A 22,441-nucleotide genomic window follows, 5' to 3' on the forward strand; every position below is an offset into this window, starting at 1 on the left:
GCATGCTTGGTTGGATCTGTGCCCTGTTTATAGGGTGGCTTCTTCTTCTTATCACTGCACATTTGCAGGTGCTCTGTCAACGACAGACCCCACTATCTGCTAATCTACCACAGCGGGAACTTAAGAGCCAGAGAGGCAGAGTCAAGGGAACAGCAACACCAGCAGCACATCACAGAGAAGCAGCTCCATCTCCCAAACAACTGAATGATAGATGTGAGATATAATACTTCCAAATGGTTTTAGCTTCATATCTACAAAATACTGTTGGTGCGGTATTGAAGTGGTGTTATAAGATGTACTTCAAAAATCAAGTTTTGAGTGGTATTTGTCTTGTTTATTGTTGCAGGTTTACTCCAAGAAGCTGAGAGAAATAACAAAAAATAAAAGAAACCACTTCACCCAGAAACCTCCAGTGCTTGTTCCCAAGGAGTTGAGGGGGGAGGGACAGATGGCAGTTGAGTTTAACAGACATATCACCATCCAATCATTTGGAAATCATTAAAAATTAGTGGATTATGTTTTTTTTTTTTTCAGTCCTGGCTGTTGAACAGTTGACTTGGTGTTTTATTTTTGTGTTGGAGCATTCAATTATTTGGCTGCAATCAGGGCATGACGGACATTTTAAACAACAAAATGCTCCTGGAAAACATCTCCTACCATATCTGGAACAAAAACTAAGCCAAAATGAGGAAGCAGTGTGTGAAAAATAAGTATCACCTTCTCCACAAAGGAATTGGAAAAGTAGCAGTCAGGTGCTGCTAGTCAAATGTTTCTGAATGAATGATCATCAGCAATTATGTGGCGCTTTCAGCTGTGTGTCCACACAACGTTAGAGGAAAGACATAAGCAATCATCTTAGAAAGGCAAATGTTGCCGCTCACCACTCTGGGAAGGAGTTATAAGGCCATTTAAAAAAAAACCAAAAACATTCTATCTTTCTACACTGAGACAGTTTATTCATAAGAGGAAAACATGTAAAACCAGTAGTGGATGTTGTTCAAAACTCATCCCAATCGGAGAACCTGCAAGAAAAACTGCAGTATCCACCAAGAACTACATCTCAGACCCAACAAGCCTCACTTAGCATGTAAAATGTTGACACTGATCACACTACAATTAAAAAAAGGGAGAGTTGCCAGAAGAAAAATATTCTCTTTGAAAACAGATCATAATGCGTTGGATTTCAAATGTTGAAACTAAAAATCTTTTGTAATAATGTCCTTTGAATGGAGAAGCCTGTGGAGATGTTCGGCCGTGCTGCAGAGACGTGTGCGGCGGCTTCTTCTGGTTTCTAGACAAGACGGGGAATTTCTATTTATGCCATGGGAGGGTAGTGTGTTGTCATGCTGGGCTTTACTGTTTATCTTGTGGTTTTTTTTGTGAAATGCTTTGTATCTTTTATACCGTAAGTCTGCTGTAGGATTTATTTGTAAGCTGGCTTTAGATGTAGAGAATACAATATCTCATAAAAATAATGTACTGCACGGCATCTTGTCTGGTGAAAACAAAACGTAACACATCAACACAAACATTTGGGCTCGTTTTGCAGCCACAGGACATTGGCATCTTGCAGTCAGTGTGTTGACCAAAAGTCTGTTAAACAGCTAGAACATGGCTCAAATTGGCAAATCAAATAGGACAATGGTCCCAAACACAGTAGCAGCAAATCTATGACAGAGTGACTGAGGAAGAGAAGAATCGATGAGCTACGGTTGACATCCCGACTGAAATGAATGGACATAGGAGAGCTGTGCATGAACAAATTTCCGCAAAGTTCAATGAACTGAGACAAATTCTTAAAGACAGATGACCCACAATTCCTTTACAATGATGTGAGAGATAGGTTGTAAAAAAAAACAAAAAAAAACAAACAATGAAACAAAAACTAGTGATTGTTCCTGCGCTTGAAGATGCTGCTGAATCATAAAGGTGCAATTAAGTTTTCATGCACTGCTTCTCTATTTTGCTTTAGTCTTTGTTAAATAAAATGAAAAGATGTTGTTGTTCATCTGGGGTTTAATTAATCTAAATTTAAGATTTAGAAAGGACCAAATGATTTGTGATGTTATGATAAATAAAGCTTTTTTTTTGTCTACTGGGGAAAGAAAAAATTGTTGTGCTCACATTATAGTCATGCCTTCTAAAGATTATATCTATATGCAAATGTCAGAGGGAATCATCAAATCTAATAATCCAGAGAAAGCATCCCCAGTAATTAAAGAATGCCATGCTGATATGAGATGGAACTTTTTTCTGCATGGGAGGCTGAATGTGATGAAAACAGCAGGAATCCCTTTCTTAACCACATGAAATATAAAATTCCTTTCAATCAAAACAAAGAAGAATGAATCTGCTCTTTACCACTGTTGCACCCCCCCACAACCTTCACTGGGTTTTACTTCAGCAAATTGCACAGGAAAGCACCTGGGCAGAGGAGCGAATCCGGCTTTTATTCAGCTTTCTTTCTTTCAACTCTTTGACTCTGACAGCTTTTAACTGAATTGTCTGTTCGGGTGTGTGCAGTCCAGGCGCAGCCTGGTGACATCTCTACTCCCCTCAGCCCCAGCAATGCCGCCTTCATCCAATTTACCATGAAAAGAATGGAGACGGTGCCATAATATGGCCCACAGCTGCCTCGATTGAACATGGTTGACAACTTTGGGCCCAGGCTTTTTACACACACACACACACACACACACACACACACACACACACACACACACACACACACACACACACACACACACACACACACATAACCAGCCGGCTATCTACAGAGGGCTGTTGGCCGCCTGCTGCGACTTGATAAGGTCTGTTGCCCGGAGAGAGTGGACAGGTCCATCTGGCAGCATTATATAGTAAAGAGTGCCCCCTGGTGCAGTACACTGCCAGAGCCAAGTGAGGAGTAAACACATGGCTTCTGTCTGTAGTCAGGGGGATGGTTGTACTGTCAGACACAGATTACAGAAGCATTGCCTCTAATTTCATGCAGCAGTACTTAGTTTTTAAAAAAAAAAATTTCTTTTGGTTACGGTTCCACGTTCATTCTCTTGTCAGTCACAGTTATCTTCCTGTTGCAGGCAACTGCACAGGAATATTTGTCCACAGATTTTTATATCCCAACATAAACATGATCTGCCAGTGTTCGGGATGTTCTGCGTGTCCATTAGCAGGTAGAGGAGGAAGAAATTATATACAGGTATTCATATATCACCTTTTTTTTTTTTTTTTTTTTTTTACTTGCACTGGATTCTACACGTCTAGTAAGAAATAAACACCAGCTTTTGTTTCACATCGCACAGACCTGGATAGAGGGCACAGCTGGAATGATTCAGGTTCCAACCATTAAATCTAAAGACTCAAAACCTCTTCAAAAAGAAATGGGAAGAAAGGAAATCAAACTGTCAGCTTATATCAAAGCCTCTGACTCTACTCAACAGTAACAACCAGAGGTGGCAATTCCTGGTCCAGAAAGTAAAAGTCCTGTCCGGCAGCTGTTCTCACCGGTCACCAAACAAGCCGAATTTAATGAGCAGAGTTTATTTGCCAGGTAAGCGAGCCTGTTAGTGAAACACCTGTTCTAAATGTACAGGTAGATCCAAAAACATGGCAGGACTTTTACCTTCTGGACCAGTGATTGTCACCTCTGGCAACAACTGCTCCTCCTAACTTTTCTTTTAGGGTTTGTAGCCAATCACCGCAATATATCTATATACACTGCTCAAAAAAAAAAAGGGCCTGCCCGTTCCCCAGACCTGAATCCAGTTGAGCACATCTGGGACATCATGTCTCGCTCCATCCACCAACGCCAAGTTGCACCACAGACTGTCCAGGAGTTGGTGGATGCTTTAGTCCAGGTCTGGGAGGAGACCATTCAGGAGAACATCTGCCGCCTCATCAGGAGCATGCCCAGGCGTTGTAGGGAGGTCATACAGGCACGTGGAGGCCACACACACTACTGAGCCTCATTTTGACTTGTTTAAATGAAATGAAATGAAAATACTTTATTAATCCCCAAAGGGAAATTCAATATTGTAGTATATAATAATAATTAATTTGAGGAAGTCTTGTTCTGGAGGCTGATGGCTGCTGGCAGGAATGATCTTCTGTATCTTTCAGTCTTGCATCGGACCTGAAGAAGCCTCTCACTGAACACACTTTGTTGTTTCATCACTGTGTTGTGGAGAGGGTGTGAAGATTCCTCCATCATCTTCATCAGCTTGTGCAGCATTCATAAAGGACATTACATCAAAGCTGGATCAGCCTGTAGTGTGTTTTCCCACTTTCATTTTGGGTATAACTCCAAATCCAGACCTCCATGAGTTGATACATTTGATTTTCATTGATCATTTTTGTGCAATTTTATGTTGTCAGCACATTCAACTATGGAAAGAAGAAAGTATTTATTAAAATATTTCATTCATTTAGATCTACAACGTGTTACTTTATTGTTCCCTTTATGTTTTTAAACAGTGTATATATGTACATATGATGCCTCCCAGAACTTTTTTCTTTCAGTTTTTCTCAGAAATACTGAAAATAGAATTAAAACCAGATGAGCAAACTTGATATTTCGCTTATTTCTACAAGGCTAAAACTTTGAATGTGTGGGCTGCTCCTCATTTCTCTGTGGGGATGTATGTCACTTTTTTTTCTTAGTGAGGTGAGACAAATTAGAGCCCCCGGCTCTGTGTTAGCAGGAAGCACGACAACCCAGCTTGCATTATTCATGAAGCCTGGATGTGTGAAGCTGCGATATGGTGTCAGTGCAGCAGTGTCAAACTGTACAAGTGCAGGGCATCTCCTCATCTTAACCCACACTAATAAACAAGAAGCTGAGGCATCGGGATACCAGTAAAGATGTTGACAGGATCAATAAGACACCGGTGGACAGAGTGGGGTTATAATAAAGCTTTTTTTTTTTTTTTTTTTTAAAAAACAGATGGTCTGTGGTGATTTTTAACATGATTAGTTTAAATTAATACATCAAATGTAGTGTACAAAATACACTTTCAGATCCAAATGGTGTAGTGCACTTCAGATCAAATTCAAGTAAATACTGCCCTCTTGTGGTCTGGTTTCAGGACCCCCCCCCCCCCCCCCCCCGCCCACATCCAGGCTCATTAAGAAAAACAAATTACTTGTGCTATTTAGGACAAAAATGCCCTTCATACATAATTCTACATCATTCTGGTTGTTATGCAGGTGACTTAATCATCCTCCAGTCAAAATCGATCCCAATACTACACAAATGAAAAGGATGTGAACTTAATATTCAACTTGCAAGAAAAAGACAAACAACAGAGAAAAACACAAACAAAGGCAGCGTGCATCTCCTTGAGCCAGAGGTAATAAGTTTAGCTTAATCTAATCTCGCTTCTTTCAGTGGAGACGTGGGCTGCCGCTCTGGCATTTTATTAGAAAAGGAAATAGCTAATGGATGAGAAGAATAAAAATTAAAGTAGATGGTATGAAAGAAATGAGATTTGGGACTTTTCACAGCCTGAGATAACAAGACAAGTAAATAAAAACAATGGGAGACTTTAATATCTCTCTCTTCTTTTTTTTTATTAATTCTGACACACTGCGGTCAGATAGAAAAGTATGAGCGTTACACTTTTCAAGTTGCTTCCATGACTTTGTGCAAACACTAGATGGAATCTGGGGGGAAAAACCTTGGGGGAGAGAAAAATGAGCTGGAAAAAGAAAGACATTAAAAATGTAGTGGGAGATGAATAAGTGCATTTAAACCTAAGTCTTTATGCAGTATTTATTGATTCCCAGCTTCATATAAACTGGATGTTGAGGCATAAACATATTACATTTGAACAAAAATATAACCAATATTTACAATTATTGTATTAAAAATACAAAAAAACAACTGATACATACTCCACCAATTGTCTTTTTAAAAGACATACAGGTTAAAGTAGTACAAGAAAGAATGAAGAAAAGAAGGTGATCACCAGCTAAATGTACATATCTCACTGACATCACACATCAAACGGAGTAGCAGTTCTACCTACTACACTTATCTTTACGCTTGTACATTTTTGTGCAACTTTTTGTTTTTCGAAATAGGACTCGACCCACTAATATGCACATTATCTTCAGAGTTGAATGAAAGTGAATGATGCATGTCACCACTGTATTATAAACAAATAATTAACAATCTATCTGCAGCCATTACAAAAAATTACAATAACCAAAAAAAAAAAAAAAAAATTAGTGTGTAGTCACAGAACACAGTGGAAAGCACTGCAGTCACTTGTCTCTTTCTCAGTCTGTAATTTCCAAGACTGATCAATGTGATCAGTGCGACTCAGTGATAACATGATAAATGAAACAAGTTTTTTTTTTTTCTTAATTGGATGCTTGATTGGCAGCCTTGGAAACAAACATACTGAAGAAAAAAAAAAAAAAAAAAAAAAGTACTTCATATGTCAACTTCTCCACCGGAGTCAAAGAAAAAAAAGATAAATCTAAATCTTCAGTCACTTCCACTGACGGCGAGATATGATAGGAAGGGGGAAAAAAAAGTTCCTGGGGATGAGTTTAGAAGCACGACAGCAGCGGAAGGGATGTAGGGGAGCTGTGTGTGAACGACACCTACTGAGATGTAACAGGAGACGGCCTCAGTCCAAGTCTGATGATCCCGTCTGAAGCCACGACAAACTGACAGGAAACGCCTGACCTCATCCTGCACTGAGTCTTCAATGAAAGCAAAAGAGAAGCCAGGGGAAGTTTCTGCAATAAGGCATTTCACTCCACTACCGTTTGATTCAACAAGACCACCTGCATCATGAATGATCGTAAAGACATGTATGCAATCATGGCATCATAAGGCGCTTGGACATTCACAAGATGGAAGTTCAGTTTTGGGGGGGGGGGGGGGGGGGGAAGCCAATTTTGAAAACAGTTTAAGCTTTCTTTAAAAAAAAAAAACTGTACAAGATCATTAATATAAACTGAGTTCAAATTTACACGATAGCTTCTGAAATGTGCTGATGTCTGCCACGCCGGCTGCTCCGATCTCTTCCGTGTCAAAAAAAGAAAACAAGGGGCAGAGAGGCAGCTTTTGTGTCGGACTGCTCGTTTGACGCCCACAGTTTGTACTATGGTTCCACAGTTTCTGGCTTTTAGTTCACGCGTAGCCCTCTCCTGCACTGTTAAGGGACCAAAATGATGGATTCTCCCATGATTCTCAGTGGATGTGCTTTTTGATATCTCCTACAGGTAAAAACAGTTCTCTTGTCAGGGCAACAGAGAGCAACAATATGAGGAGACTGAGATACAACCAGGAAGATGTCATACCCTGCTATTCAGGCTGAACACTGGGTAACATCGAGGATTGTGCTCAAAGTGCTGATATTAGAATTAAACTGTGTTTTTATGTATTTTCTGGTATAGAAAATGTATTATCTGTGTGTGTGTGTGTGTGTGTGTCAGTACACTGCATGTGTAGTCTCAAAACTGAACGCTTCTCCTAGCTTTTGGATTTAAACCAGAGTGGTAAACTTTCACATGTGAATGTGAGATAATACTGGATTTTCAGGCTCAAACACTCAACAGTCCAGGCAGAGAAATGATGGGCTGACTTGGTTTGTCTGCTCTGCCCTCAGAGTGCAATCAGTCAAAGAAAACAAAAACTGTAGAAGAAAAAAAAAAACAGGAAAGAGGAGGGGCGGGGGGGTGGAATAAAACAGGAAAGGGGTCTGGTGGGTCACTGAAAATGACTCAAATCAACAGTTGCTTCTCTCTGTCTTCAACAGTCTGCTTCATTGTTTTCATTTGTTCTGGTTTTCTTTTTCTTTTTTTTTCTTTTTTTAGAAAGTAAAAAATGAGAAAGTGCAGATGAAGCTCAACACGTCATGATGCTGTTGTGTTAACAGGTGGATTTGGGGTCTTGTCACGGGTTTAGGGGTGGGGTGGGGCAGTCTTTAGGAGCCGTCCCTAAACAGCGACATCTACGTGGTTTTGGGTGTACGTGGCCAGGTCCACCCCCCCCCCCCCCCCCCCCCCCCCCCCCCCCCCCCCCCCCCCGTTAGGTTAGGTTTCTGTAGTCCTTTTTTTTTTTATCTTTAAATTAGTCCAAAGTGCCAGGCATATCGTCATCATCTTCGACCTTCTCTCCGTCTCTTTTTCACAGTATTTTTTTTTTTTTTTTTGCATGCAGGGTTATTCAACCCCCCATGATGCTTTAAGGCAGGGGAGGGAGATGAGCAGAGGAATTCGAGTCAAGTGGAGGAGGCAGGCACGTATGTAACTGATGATGAGTTTGTTGGTCTGTCTCTTTAGTCCTGCCCACCTTGGACCAATCGGACTTCAAGTTACTGCAAAACGACATCCACTGTTGTCTCTCAGACTGCTGACACCTGTTCATCGTCTGCAGAGAGAAACAAAACAAGACAGTCTGAGGTTACAATGAACGCAAACATTTTTTTTGTTTTTAATAACTAAACTACTAATAAAGCAGCAGAGCGAGAGAGATCAGCCACAGCAACATGTTAGAATGAAAACCTTCCATCTTTTGGGTGACACGGATGAATTTTAATCGCTGAGAATAATTCAAAATTAATAATAAAAAAAAAAAGAAAAAAGATTAGGAGTTTTTTGCATTTCCACTGAGGTCTAAGGTGCAGGGTAAATTAGGCGCATTAAATCTGCTGGAGTGTGAAATGGCTCTCAGCGGAGCAGCTTTTACAGAGCAGTGAAGGGAGGAAATGAGCTACAGTTGTATTAAACAAATCTGGTTATGTCACACATTTCTGCTGTGTGTTTGAGTGTTTTTATTTGTGACTATGAATGTAAATGCTGTTAAAGGAAGAGTTGGATGTTCATCACTGCTCTTTAGTGAAGGTTGGAGCATCCTCAGATCATTGTCCTCTCACTCCGATGTCCTGCAGGTGTTCAGTGATTCCCTTCTTGACTCAAATGAAATGTATCTGACAGCCTGTGAAGTTCTGCAGAATGACTTTATAATTTGAATCTGATGTGTTTGAGGAGTGAAACATCAAAAACCTGCAGGAATATGGCCCTTGAGGACTGCAGCTGGATGTTGCTGAGGTAAAGCTAAATGATCAGACTTTAGAGTTTCTTTTTCATTTTTAAATCCAGAATCACAATGAATTAATTTGATTCTGTTTTACCAAATTCTGGTAACATGTCTAATTGATTGATTGTCTTCCAACTTTCTGATAACTCCTAATCTGAAACTCCAGCCACAAAAAGTATGTTTGACATTTTTGTTCTTTAAACACGGAAGCTGAAAACTGTTGTGTTTCAGATATTTTTTTTTTAAATGCTGTTATCGTTAGAAAAAGGTTTTTTTTTGTGCCAGCAGGGTCTTTTATAGCCCCAAGACTTTGTATAAATTCTTCTTTTTGCAGATACGTTTAGTTCTGTAACCAAAAGAAAACAGAGGGGCTTAATGTTACAGTTACCAGACATTACAAGAACAGTGAAGTATTATAATGAGACCAAAAACATTTAGGAGGATGGAAACAGATCCTCGCCAGCAGTCACAACTTTTTTTTCCTCCAAGTGTTATAGTGGTAGTTATACCAAACAAACTACACAAATCTTATTTTTCTTATTTTTCACAGGTTGACAAATGTATATATTTTTAAAAAGCACAAGGTGCTGATTTTGGGTCTTAAGTACGAGCATCTGCATTATCATTTCTGGGCGGTTTGGGGAATTGATTTGATGCGATGTAAATCAGAGATTTACATGGCATGGTGGTGAATATGAGTTGTGGGAATGGTTGTCTCTCTGTGTGGCCCAGTGATGGACTGGTGAGCTGTTCCAGTGTGCACCCTGCCTGTCACCCAATGATTGCTGGAATGGGCTCCAGCTTTCCCACGACCCTTAATTGGACTAAGCGGTTCAGAAAATGACTGACTTATGTAAATCTGAGTGGCAGAGTTTGCAGCTAAATGACAATACTTTCAGGCCAGTTTATGGTCAAGTCCGTCTGTGTGACCCTTCAGAAAAGTTAAAGGGGACTTGAAGCAATGACGGATTAAAGGGAGGCTTCAGTGTCAGAGACACAAAATGCTTTGATTTATGTGCGTACGTGTAAATACTTTACGCTGTTATTGTTATTAATAATCTTATCTAATGATTTTGACCTGTCAGGGTTTTTGTTATAATTTGTGTAGGTTTTAACTCTTTGTATACACACTAATTTGACAGTTTTTTTTTAAAAATCATCTTTAATCGTAAAACAGTAACAAAATGTGCTCTTTATTGGTTTTATATTTTCATTGTTAATTGTTTCTGGTCTGCACATAAATTAATACCTAACTGGCAATGTGGATATATAGATAAGTTAAGTAATTATTCATGTAATAATATGAACTGAAGTGTAAACAGCACTGGCAGTAAATGGGGGCTGTCTGACTGATTAACTGCCTGCAGAGAAAAGGTGGGACTAGATAAGCTTGAGCTTCTTCTTACTCCCTTTGAGCATGTTATACAGCATGACCGTTGTTTAGTGACATTGGATTATCCAACATGTTCAAATAAATCAGAATCAGAATAATCCTGATTAGATGAGCCGATATCTACTGTACCTTTCCTGTAGTACTGCAAAGGAAAACAACCAACAGCAGCATAAATACAAAGAAGAATGACCTATTTTTCCTACAAAGTCCATGTTTACATGCACAGGTACGCCAGATTGCAGGTCTATTACACTGCTTGCCTGGATGACTGTTCTCGTCCCAAAATATAAGTACAGTACTAGAATTAATTTACTGGTCTAAGATCATCCTGTTAGTATGTGTTTGACCTAGCTGGTGGAATACTGGTGCCATCTGGACTGGTGAACTGGGTACATTTACGTGAACGTCTATCTTGTGCCACTGTTGCTACAAATGCTCTTTCATTTCCAACGACAGCTGAATCAAAGCCTGAGATGGCAAGTCTGCAGTGTGCACACAGCGGCTAAGCTGGTTTAAATACAGTTGAATGTGCACACACAGAAATAACTTGACTCCAAACTGAATTATCTGAAGTTAGACTGACATAAAGAAAACTGACTTTGATGTCTTAAAGGTCCAGTTTTAGCCAAACTAACACTACAGCTTGTCACAATCTCATGCTTTGACACATCTTATCCATGTCTTGTACACTACCAGTCGAACATTTGGACATTATTTATCATTAGCTTTAATAACAGAGAGTGCCCAAACATCTGACTGGCAGCACATATTAGAAGACATTAAACTTTCAGTTTCTCTCCATTCTAAAATGTACACAGTCCATTATCAAGTCTTTGTGATCAATATGACTGAAAAATACACAACTCATCCAGGTTGTGAGTTGTAGGTGTGGGTGGGAGAGAAGGAAGGTGCATAAGTTAATTGCAAGAGTGAGAAGATCCTAACAGGACTGTGACCGCTGATAGAAGCTGCTGGACAGTGTGTGAGGAAGTAAAATAGAAGAGCAGAGTGTGTGGCGTCCGAGAAATGGTGATATTCTGATTCAACCAGTTTAACTCATGCATGATGATAAACTTTAGGTTAAAGTAGAGGGTCTCACTCCAAAAAACACAACTACCAGAACAAGCATGATTTCCACAGACACTGATGTTGTCTGGAGTGGGACTGACCCTGCTGGTGCTAGTGTAGTGGGGGGGGGGGGGGGGGGGGGGCAGCTGAGTGAAGGAAAGGTCAGTTTCACTTCATGTGTGTCCCAGTTCACATGCAGGTTGACTTAAGTGGAGGGGGCTAAGTGATAAATGAGTTTTTTATTTTTTTACCTGCCTTGGGAAGAGGGCCCCTGCCTGTTAACCTCACACACTCTCATGGTCTGGGAGTCTCAGGTGTGTGCTGTGCCACTTGCTTCCTCAGAGCGACAAGTTTGGAAGACAAGGACTCACCCTCCTCTTCCTCCTCGGGCTCCTGCTCCTCAGATGGTGAGCGTGTACGGTGGTGGCCGCCTGCCCGGTGCTTGGCCGCCGCCTGATGGGCTTGGTGGGAGTCTGGCGACTGGGTGACCATACGCGATCGCTGCAGAGCTGTCGTGTAGTCTGGCGGCCGGCGACCTGAGTGGGTCGCTGTGGATGTGGGAGCAGATGGCGCTGGGTGATGACCCTCAGCCAGATCTGAGATGGTCAGGGCCGTGTAGCCGGGGGGAGTTGGGGGAGGCTCACGGTAACGGCCCTCCTTTCGAGCTGGGGATGAGATCATTACAAAGATGACTCCTGGTAGGAGCTACAGAACAATTTTTAGATAAATGAAAGATGACTTGCCACACATGCTGCTCTGTAACTTCCCTCCATATCCAAATATGCAGACGTCATTTTCAAATTCATCTTTTTTACAGCATTTTGGTAAATAAGTTTATGTAGATAACATTATAAATGATCTACACAGGCTTGACTAAAACCTGACCTTTCACAATAAAATCTGTGTGACAATGAACATCATTTACTGAAAAATAGGACCTTTACCCCCAGCGGTGATGGGCGACGGAGACGGCCGGCCGAGCTGCTTCGCCTCCTCTGACCCGGTGGACGTGATGCTACTTGTTTCTGGGTCGGCGTTGACGTCTTTTCCTCCTCTCCTCTTAATGGTACCAGTGTCTCCCTCTGAATCCTCTCCCCAGTATGCTGCTGAGGATGTGGAGGAGCTGGCAGATGCCCAGCTACCCCTCGCCTGCACTGCCCACAGTGCTGCAGGACCACCTAGTAGGGCCTCTGGACCTGGAGGCAGTCCACCAATGCCGCCTCCAGTTCCTCCGCCAAACGACAAAGTCTCCCAGCTACGTCCTTGCTGCATGGTCTGGATGTTGTCATGGGAACCGGAGGAACAGGAAGTCCAGGAGCCACGGCCGCTGTCTGCAGCATCGAGGGACACGCGGTCGCCCTGATCCTGAGTCAGCTCTTCTGAACTGGGTGAGGAGAGTACTGTGGGACAGCCGGCATAAATACCCCGACAGTCCTGCATCGACGAATATGACCTGAAATAAATTAGGCAAAAATGAAAATAAAACAAACGTGTCCACTTCTCACACACACACAAAAAAAAAATGGTCTAACAAAAGGTCTCAGTGCCCCTACCCCAGACTGTACTGGTCAGGCTCAGTGGTGGCTCTTCTCTCCAGCCGAGGCCCCCCCATATGGGATTCCCCAACCCCTCCAGAGTGACGGAGCCTCCTCTCCTCCTGGGCCATGTCAAAAGAGGAGTTACTGACAAGACTGGAGCGGGACGAGATTTCGCTGTGACCAGAGTCTGAGTAGGCGTCGCCCATCTTGCTGTAGCCTGGAGAGGGGGAAAGGAGGCACAAGCTGTTAACTGACCTGAAACACCAGAAATGTTGGCATGTTTAGCTTCTTTCTGTGGTTCAATCTGAGTTCAAATCATTTTTAACTTTGAAAAACAATCACCTTCAATTTTATAACTAAAAACAGAGAACGGAAAAGCTTTAGCTAAGCTGCAGATGCTCAAATAACTTGTGACTATAGGAAAAGAAAAAGAGAAAAAGTAAAAACCATCTTTCAATTGCATATACGATCTCTGCCAGTAACAAAGCATCACAAGCAGACTGCAGAAAATAATTATAGTGTGCCATTTCCATCTCGGCTAATTGCATATTAAGGAACGGGTCTATTAAATTCTGACTGAAACAGCATTTTTTTCTACAACACTGGGATTCAGCAACACTGAAGAGTGGAAAAATTCAGATACCATGAAGGTACTGGGAAGCACATATGTCAAGGAAAATATGGAGCCATCACTGGTTGCAGACACACTTAAGTACATAATTTCTAGCTCCAGACAGCTGTCTTTATGGTATCTAAGCAGATGAATAAAAAGAAAAGTAGCTATATTTCTGGTCATTATTAACATAATTTAATATGATGTAATCTTCATGTACATTAAATATATCATAGCTATGTGGAGCAGGAAAGAAATGAGAAGAACTGTACTGAATGTTAAAACTGGATGACCAGACCATAAAAATGATGGCAAATGAACCCTAAAGCCAATGATGGTAAACTGATTTTATTGGACAATAATTATAATAACAACTCCATGTTTAAAACAGGAAAATTGAAAATAAAAAAGTCAGACATGTTTCCAGCTATTTTCCCAGGATCTTTGAGCCATGCAAACAGATCCCAGTTTGTACAGAAGACAGAAGCTTGGTGGAAACTCTGTGGCCTTAGTGTGACTCTGAACTCTGGTTAATTATTCTTTGGTGTCAGCAAATGAAGCAAACATGTTTTCTTCTTTTTTTTTTAAAGAACAAAGAAGCTGCCTGTTGATAAAACTTGTGCTTTTCTTTGATTGTTCTACCTGTGCATCTTCAGGTAACAAAGTGATGCAAATATGCAGGTCTGCTGGACTAAGATTAAACTAAAATTAATTTTATCTCTGCGACAGATCATTGGTGTGTGGACGTGAGTAAAGCCCTGCGAGCTCTACAGTAATACATGTTCCCAGCCACCAGGTGGCATTTGTGGCACACTAATGGTGGGAAGGAGCTTAAAATGTTGTTTGAAGGAGGGGAGGGAGGATTATTGGCTTACTCTTCTTGGGCGAGCTCTGGGGGGAGGTGGGTGGGGAGGAGAGCTGGGAGGAGGCGTTGGACACAGTGTCCTCTGGCTGCCTCCGGTGCCTTTCGTTTCCCTCCTCCGACAGAGACAGAATCTTCTTCAGAGACTGCGGTGAACTGGTGCCTGTAGACATTTTAGTAAGAAAATGAGCAGAATTAGCATGAGGAGCACTGCCATTCACCCCGAGGGGGGGGGGGGGGGGGGGTCCCATAATGCCAGGCTGCATTGTCTGGGATTTTATTGTTTGCTTGTTGACACATAGCCTCTAGGTGGCAGCACGGTTTCAGACAAGCCAGAGAGGGTGGCTCTGCTATAGTCTGGATGTAACCGGATGAGGAAGAGAAAACAAGGAAACGCCAGCTGATGCACTCTACAAACAACAGTGTCATGCACCGTTCTTCAGTAAACAGATTTCCCACCACAGCCAAGCATAACATAATCTTGTGATTTTTTTTTTCAAGAAATTTTGATTATTTTCTCTCACCAAAAGGTGGCAGATCCTTGACGGGCACTCTCTTCCGGGATGGGTAAAGGGCCACAGAGGGGACCTGAAGGGCCTGGTTACCTTTGGCCAATTGGCCTCTTTGCTGACTGGCAGCTCTGGACACAACTGGAGAGGTGTCTGGTCGTTTCCCACCGGCATTCTTGGGCACTGAGGAGTGTGGAAAAAACAAGTACATTTTTAATTCAGGTGAATTAAAGCAGGCTTGAACTTACACTGATCACAACTTGGCCTAACAAGTCAGAAATCATAATCTGCTCTGGACTGGAAATCCTAGAAATATGTCAGTCTTGTTAGAAATTTGCAGAACTTAAAACTATGTTTAACTTCACAAATACGACAAAGAATGAAAGTTCTGGACTGAGACATTAAATAAGAGATGTATCTTCTGTTGAATCACACACTCACGTGTACTGATAGAGGGTTCACACTGTAGCGAAAGCGTCTGCAGACTCTCCTCATTGGTTTCTAGGCTCAGGTTGGAAAGGTACTGTTTGACCTTCCTGGCCATCTGGGCGTCCTCGTAAAGCTTTTTGGCGTTTAAGAAGGAGCTGCGTCGGACCCGTTTCTTATGCCCACCCGTCTGGCTGACGTCGAGCACAGCAGCATTGGCACTACCCTGACTTAGAGAGCTGGACATGTGCGCACAAGTGTTCAGAGACGAACATGAAGAAGAATGGAAATTCGGAAGAGGCACGCAGAAAAGAAAAGGGGGGGAAAGAAAAACAAACAGAAGAGACCAGAGAAGGACTTAATGCATTGCTTCAGAACATAAATGAGTCCATTTTTTAGATAAAACTGTGTGTTTAATATTAGGAGGTCACACGGGGAGTATGGTGTTTTAAACTCAGACATGCAGAGAGCAGCTTTAGGTATTTCTCTCAACTCCAAAACATTCCAGACATTCCAGGCAGTGGGAAGAGGAGGGAGGGGTAAGAGATGACGGCTCTAGTCAAACAACAGAAGAGTAGAGGAACAGAGGGGGGGGGTGTAGCACAGTCATAGTTTACATTTCTGTGGCCTGACTCAGAGCTGGTAGTAGTAAAAGTTAGGGTCAAAGCTAAAAATGATCCAGACCATTCGCTTTAATTATATGGCTTTGAAACAAAACCAATGGAAAGCTATTTTACACATTTTAAGGAGACAATTCCATATAATTACAACCTGATAATCATACATAAACATGCCAGGTGTACCTTAACGAGTAAACAAGCTCCTAATTACCACATACAGATGTTGTGTAAAAAAAAACTGTTACACTTATGAAATACAGAAGTGGATTTCTTTTTCTTTCCAGGTGACTAATGTGCTTCCACGTGTTTCTTATTAAGCATTAGGTATTCACGATTTGACCACAAGAATGTAAAGCATGAAAAAACAATATTTATGTCCAGAATCTTTGGTGTTATAAGACTGATGTAATCTAAGAGACAGGTCAAAGTTTTTAGGCTGCATGCATTTTGTTATAAAAACACATCACAGAAGGTCATATTTGCTAATGTAAGCACAGCAGTGGTTAACATCATGTTAGCACATGTGACCTTTGTTTCAGTCAGTATCCTGAGGTTACTGTCAGGCAGTGTTAGTGGGATCATTCAATTCAAACTAATAGAAAAAAAGGCTTCAGAAAAACAAAACAAAACAGAAAAGCAGTACACAAGTTGGCAGAAAGGTGGGCCGTGGTGAAGGGAGGGCAAAGGTTCACCAAACTTACCCTAAACTTCTCCATTTCTTCTTCCTAGAAGGTGGGTGCCATAAACAGACAAGCATGGAGGAGGGCAAAGGGTGTATGAGTAGAGAGAGAAAAACAGAAGACAAAGCTTAGGACAGGAAAGACCACCAAGATCACCAAAGAGAAGTCATTTCACCAAAGACCCCAGCAGAAAAGAAATCAAATGGTAAAACTGCTCTAAGCAGAGACATTGTAAGACAAAGACACACTTTCACAGAAGCTTTGAGCACATCTTACGCCAACAATGTGTATGAGGAAACAGTTGCTTGAGGAGACGGTTGCCAAAGGGAACAGCTGCTTAAAGGAAAAGCGTGATGCAGAAATGGGAATCTATGAACTGGCCGACCCCCGCAGAACTGGTTAGTCACTGGAGTGTTGATCGATCCTGCCGTTCAGAATTTATCCCACGTCTGGTCTTGTTTTTCTTACCTAGTTCTGAACATAAGGGCTGGGTCCATGTTGACAGAGGCCATGCGACCAACATGACGGATTTCTTTGGCAATCATCCTCAGCTTCTCAAAGTTCACCAGACCATCTACTTTAGAGTCATTGCCTGTAAAATTCAGGAGAAGCAACATCAACAAAAAAGAGCTGATCAATAACAAGCCAGATGCAAATTTTCTCAAAAAATGTAAAAGATATATTGCCTACAAGCAAGCTAACCTACAAAACAACAAAACTGGATAAGCTAAAGTTAGCATGTTAGCATTGCTAAAGCAACCTCTCCTATTTATTTATAAGGCACTGTTTAAATATTTAATTTATTTCCAACAAATTTATTTTGCTTGTGAAACTACAGAAATAAAACACACAAAAAGCATAAAAAACATAAAGCTAAGCAGCTACAGTGATTTTAATTTGTAAAGAAATTCACATTGTTTACATTCAAGTACTACGTTTTAGCTCAAGTCGCATATTAAAGTGGATCATTACATCATCATTACAGACAAATGTTTACTTACCCACCCTCTCTCATAAAAAAGAAAAAAAAGTATTCTCTGCATGTCCACTAAATCCAGATAAAGTCTAAATTATTTCACACATGCCTCTGAGACTTATTCATTTCAAATCACCTTTACAAAATTATTTCAGGTTGAAGTTGTGACTGGTTAGGAATTTTTCAACGCTGCAAACATCAGGCCATTTACCTTCGTGTAGGAAAGTCAGGTCCTTCTTGATGACAGGAAACAAGGGGATGATTGGAGGCTGGAGGTTCTGATTATTGAGGACATTCCTGTATTTGGCCATATTTCTAGAGGGGTCAAAAAGGTCCTGTAGGTCCCCAAACAGTTTCTCATACTTGCTCGGTAATTTTTCCCATGTTCCCCTCAGTCTGGAGACCGGAGCCAAGTTCAGACCACTGCAGAGAGAACCAATGTCACCAAAGAAAAAAAACCACAACAGTCACAGTTGATGCAAAGCAGCTACTTTTCTGGCAGCACAATAAATAAGTGATACTTGGCTGAAAATATAATGAAAGATAAAAAAAAATGAGCTGGGTCATCTTTAACATTCATTATTCTTTCTCTCACCTGATAATGGCAAACATGGAGTTGAAGTTCTTGCACTCGCGACAGTGCAGGGCGATCTTGATGAAGTGTTTGATGGTTTTCATGCGTTTGAGCTGGTTGGGCTCCCGCGTCACCTCCGTGGCCACCCAGAAGGTCTCGTGATTGATGGACTCCTCGAAGCGCTTCAGGCTGACAGAGCCGCTCTTTGAGCGCAGCTTGAAGAGGTCGTTGATGTATTCGGTGGGTTCGATGGCACAGAAAAGTTCAAAAGCTCTCATTGAGAGCTGAGTGGCCACCTCCACAGTGCTGAGCTGTAATAAAGAGATCTGGCCTTCTCGGAGAAGGTCCTGGGCATCTTCATCTGAGCACAGCGTCTCTGTTTCCATGTTGCTCTTTAGGTAGTATCTGATGGCAGAGAAAGATGTGATTTTTTATTTTTAAGTCATTTGGGAGCAGTTAGTTAACAGTTTACATGCTTTAAAGGGACGGTTTACTCATTATTACCTGCCGCTCAGCTGAATCCTGTCAGCTAGTTTAGAAAGCTGATCTGGTAGCCGCCTCTGTTTGATGACGCCCTCTGGTGTGACGGACACTTCGCATAACGAATAAGCCTCTGGCGCTGCGGTCAAGGCGAATTCCCTGATTGCCTGGGCAACCACCTCTTTAGCTGTTGTGTCCTTCCCGATCATGATGTATCGAGACTGCTGGTCCGCCTTGAACACTCGCAACACCTGGTCTGACATATCTGGGGAGAAAAGATTTCAGCTGTGAACATAAATTTTCATTGATCTGCTACAAATTTTCAATGAAATTTAATTGAAAAGAAAAAGTAACATTTATGATTTTCGGCCGTTTTTGAAGGTTCAGCATGTACCATTTGATCTTAACAGCACCGCATTGGTGACACCTTCACACCTTGTTTCCTGTCAACCATCCGTTTGATTAGAAAACCCAGCAGCACACAGAAACCCTCCATATGCCCAAAGTAAATCTAAAGTTGCAGATCAGTTTAGTTTGGTCCATCTGCCTGCTAAATTACAGCTGCAGGACATGCAAGTCTCATACAAAGGCTGATGGAGTAACGGTGCTATGAGAAGCAGGATCATAAGCAGAGCAGGTACTCACTCAATACGACTGGTACTGAAAGGACACAAGACATAAAAGGACAATCAAAAATGTGTCTTTATTTATCTGTTGTGTGCTGTATGTGTCTGATGAAGTAACAGTGAATTTTACAGTTCAGAGAGAAGTTTGAAGCCAGTCTGTAAAATTTCTGGTTATTGTTTGGAGGCATAATGACCTCATGAGATGTGTACTTTTTTATTTTTTAGGACATATTTTTATATATTTATGACATATATTCAATGCTTGCAGATGAAGCAGGCTTCTTAGTCTCACATTAGAAGGAGTTAAATACACACCAGGCTGGTTGTTGAAGTCGAGGATGCGGTGGTGTGACTGCAGAAGGTCTGGATTGGACGAAGAGAGATTTCCACTGACCGGCAAAGCTGGTGGGATCTGTTTGGACTGCTTCATCCCTACTATGCTGTCATCCTGTGATTGGCCTACACAAACGTCGCTATGGAAACAAGAGGGATGGCAATTGAAAAGGAGGGGAAGTGAGATACCAGTTTTGTCAACAACAGGCAGAGGGCAATGTTTGTGTTGTTCACAGTTAGAGGTTTGGCTGCACAGTCCAGACGATATTAAATATACTGGTTTTGATCTGGATCTTGATTATAACAATGAACTATTTCACCTCTCAACACCAACTGTAAGATTAAAGATTTTGCAAACCCAACTTGACAGTCTGAAAGATTAGTCAACCGTTTTTAAAGTCTTATTACTTGTATGGTTTGGGTGGAAGGATGCTGGTGAGCGTCTTATCGAAGATCTTTTTCAGCTTGTTGCGCCCTCCAACAGAGTTGCTCTTGGCCTTCTTGCTGGCCTTCTCCAGGCCCATAACCTGCTCCACGTCCACAGCCAGGTCAGGGATCGAGTAGCGGCTGGCTTTCTTGATGTCCCCAATCTTTGGCAGATGGGGAGCCCCGTTCTTCCTGTCATGCTCCTCATCCCCATCCAGGTCGTGGTCATGTTCTGGCCTCGTTAGCAGCTCTTTAAACACTGAATGGAAATGATATGGTACAAGGATGAGCTGGGATGTTAAATTCAGCTGTACTACTTAGAGTAGATGAGTTTTTACTGACATATTTTCAGTTCTTAAGACAGAGGAAAAAACACAACCATAACAAGAATGTTACCTAAAAGATTTGTCTTCACAGTTATAGACAAGTGGGTGTTGTTCTTCAGAATCTCATTGGCTTTACTGAGCTGGACGTTCTCAAAGTTCTGCCCATTTACCTCCAAGATCTGCAGAAAAAAAAGACAAGAAATAAATCCACCAGATACTTTTTAAAAGGTCTGTGCAACACAAAAGACACTTAGTAGAAGGAAATTATTTATTGACATAATGAAAAGTCCTGTTTTCTTACCCACAAACAAAAATAATGCCACTTGGGCTTTTTTGTCTGTCTGCCCCCCAACACAGTCTCTCACAGTCCATCACCATTTCAGTCTCAGCAAATCAAATGAATGATGCAAATAAACCCCTAAATTGTGTTTGTAAGATATAAATCAACTACCTAATCGGACTGGTGAATAATAATATGTGGATTAAGGCTCCAACAGCTGTGATGGTGAACACTCAGTGGACTGTGCTGTGGGAAGGAACTAGGGCTGGGCGATATGACCTTTTAGTAATATCCCGATATTTTTATGGCCTGTCACGATATACGTTATACATCTCGATATTTACCTCAGCCTTGAATGAATGCTTTGGTGCATACAATCACATCAGTAAGATGATTTTGTGTCTCCATTAAAACATAATTGCTCATACTGCATTAAGATATGCTGATTTTCAACATTTATGCCAAAAGGATGAAATTGTCACGAAGCAAACTGATCAAAACTGTATTTATTGAACAGTTAAAGCAGTGGCAGAAACATGTCATTTTAAAACAAAATAAAGTGCCTTTGCATGATGTAATAAATGCAACGTATGAAAATAAGTGCTCTAGGGGGGGACATTTCAAATGATGAACTATTATAAGGCTTTGCTTTATGGATACGTTTTTGAGTTGTTATATATATATTTTTTTAATCGCAGAGTTTAGTGTAGAAATCAGTCTTATAACACAGGCAGAATGTCCTCGTATCGTCTCCAATAAACGGCTTCAGCCAGTTTTTAATTCAGGATTTGATTCCCACTGCTTTCTGTACTTTCTAGAGACATGACGAGCTACATAAAGATGCTTGTGTCACACACACAGTGGATGAGGTGAGTAAGAGACAGAGGCTGTGAATGTAATCAAATAGAATTAATCATTTTTGCATCACGTGAAAAACTTTGTAATTTACATCCCACTCTGTAATCCAGAGCGGGATCAGTGGCGGATTTGGCTGTTCATTGTGACTGTAGGTGGAGTCGTGCAGGTGTCCTCTCTGCTCCTCTGACTGGCTGCAGCCGGAGCGACTGAGCGCTTTAGGACGTGGAGAGACTCTCGTTCTGACAATAACTTTACAATATGCGCTTTAAAGTCAGTTGCCAAAACACCAGGAAAGTCTCTAATAACTCCAGTAAAAGTCGCTAGATTTGTCGCTTTTCACAAAAAAAGTTGCCAGATTTAGCGAGTAAGTCACCAAGTTGGTAACAGCGGCTACACGCTGCCTCTCATGACGTAGCACGTAGCTCACATTATGTACGTAACTAGGTGCGCTTGCTTTAACTCTCTGTGCAAAGCGGTGCAGAGTCGAGGAGGAGGGAGAAAACCCCGCCCACAGCTAAAAACAACTGCGTGACAACAGGATACTTGAATATGACGAATATAGGCATTTTCTATATCGCACAGGGGACTAGCCACGATATCTCGAGTATACTCGATATATCACCCAGCCCTAGAAGGAACCACTGATTTCTATACAGCTATAAGTTAAACCTGTGCAGTAAATTGTTAAATACGGGAATAAAGAAAAATAATCCTGGCATTTATCTTGGAATTGCATTTCAAACCCTGAACAGAGAGGAAATAAATTTATAGCCTCTTGCATGTTAGATACATGACATT

General features: G+C 41.5%; 1 protein-coding gene across 2 annotated transcripts in view; it reads right to left on the reverse strand.

The window, feature by feature from the left end:
* Positions 1 to 8,214: 8,214 nt before the first annotated feature.
* rapgef2b (Rap guanine nucleotide exchange factor 2b) overlaps positions 8,215 to 22,441 on the reverse strand; it is a 97,129-nt gene continuing 82,902 nt past the window's right edge. Inside the window, exons 15-29 of one of the 2 annotated variants that reach the window (XM_079249991.1) lie at positions 20,576 to 20,684; positions 20,162 to 20,438; positions 19,736 to 19,893; positions 18,819 to 19,059; positions 18,336 to 18,719; positions 17,952 to 18,163; positions 17,233 to 17,356; positions 16,786 to 16,809; positions 15,480 to 15,703; positions 15,054 to 15,221; positions 14,543 to 14,692; positions 13,070 to 13,271; positions 12,461 to 12,969; positions 11,888 to 12,181; positions 8,215 to 8,386 (exon numbers count right to left, since the gene is read on the reverse strand). In XM_079249991.1, coding sequence (XP_079106117.1) covers positions 8,361 to 8,386; positions 11,888 to 12,181; positions 12,461 to 12,969; positions 13,070 to 13,271; positions 14,543 to 14,692; positions 15,054 to 15,221; positions 15,480 to 15,703; positions 16,786 to 16,809; positions 17,233 to 17,356; positions 17,952 to 18,163; positions 18,336 to 18,719; positions 18,819 to 19,059; positions 19,736 to 19,893; positions 20,162 to 20,438; positions 20,576 to 20,684 — 3,102 coding nt within the window. In that variant the 3' untranslated portion in view covers positions 8,215 to 8,360. Of the gene's footprint in view, positions 8,387 to 11,767; positions 12,182 to 12,460; positions 12,970 to 13,069; positions 13,272 to 14,542; positions 14,693 to 15,053; positions 15,222 to 15,479; positions 15,704 to 16,785; positions 16,810 to 17,232; positions 17,357 to 17,951; positions 18,164 to 18,335; positions 18,720 to 18,818; positions 19,060 to 19,735; positions 19,894 to 20,161; positions 20,439 to 20,575; positions 20,685 to 22,441 lie in introns of both variants that reach the window. The other variant, XM_079249990.1, reaches the window with a different exon arrangement.

Source organism: Telmatherina bonti, assembly GCF_933228915.1.
Source record: "Telmatherina bonti genome assembly, chromosome: 12".
Lineage (NCBI taxonomy): Eukaryota > Metazoa > Chordata > Actinopteri > Atheriniformes > Telmatherinidae > Telmatherina > Telmatherina bonti.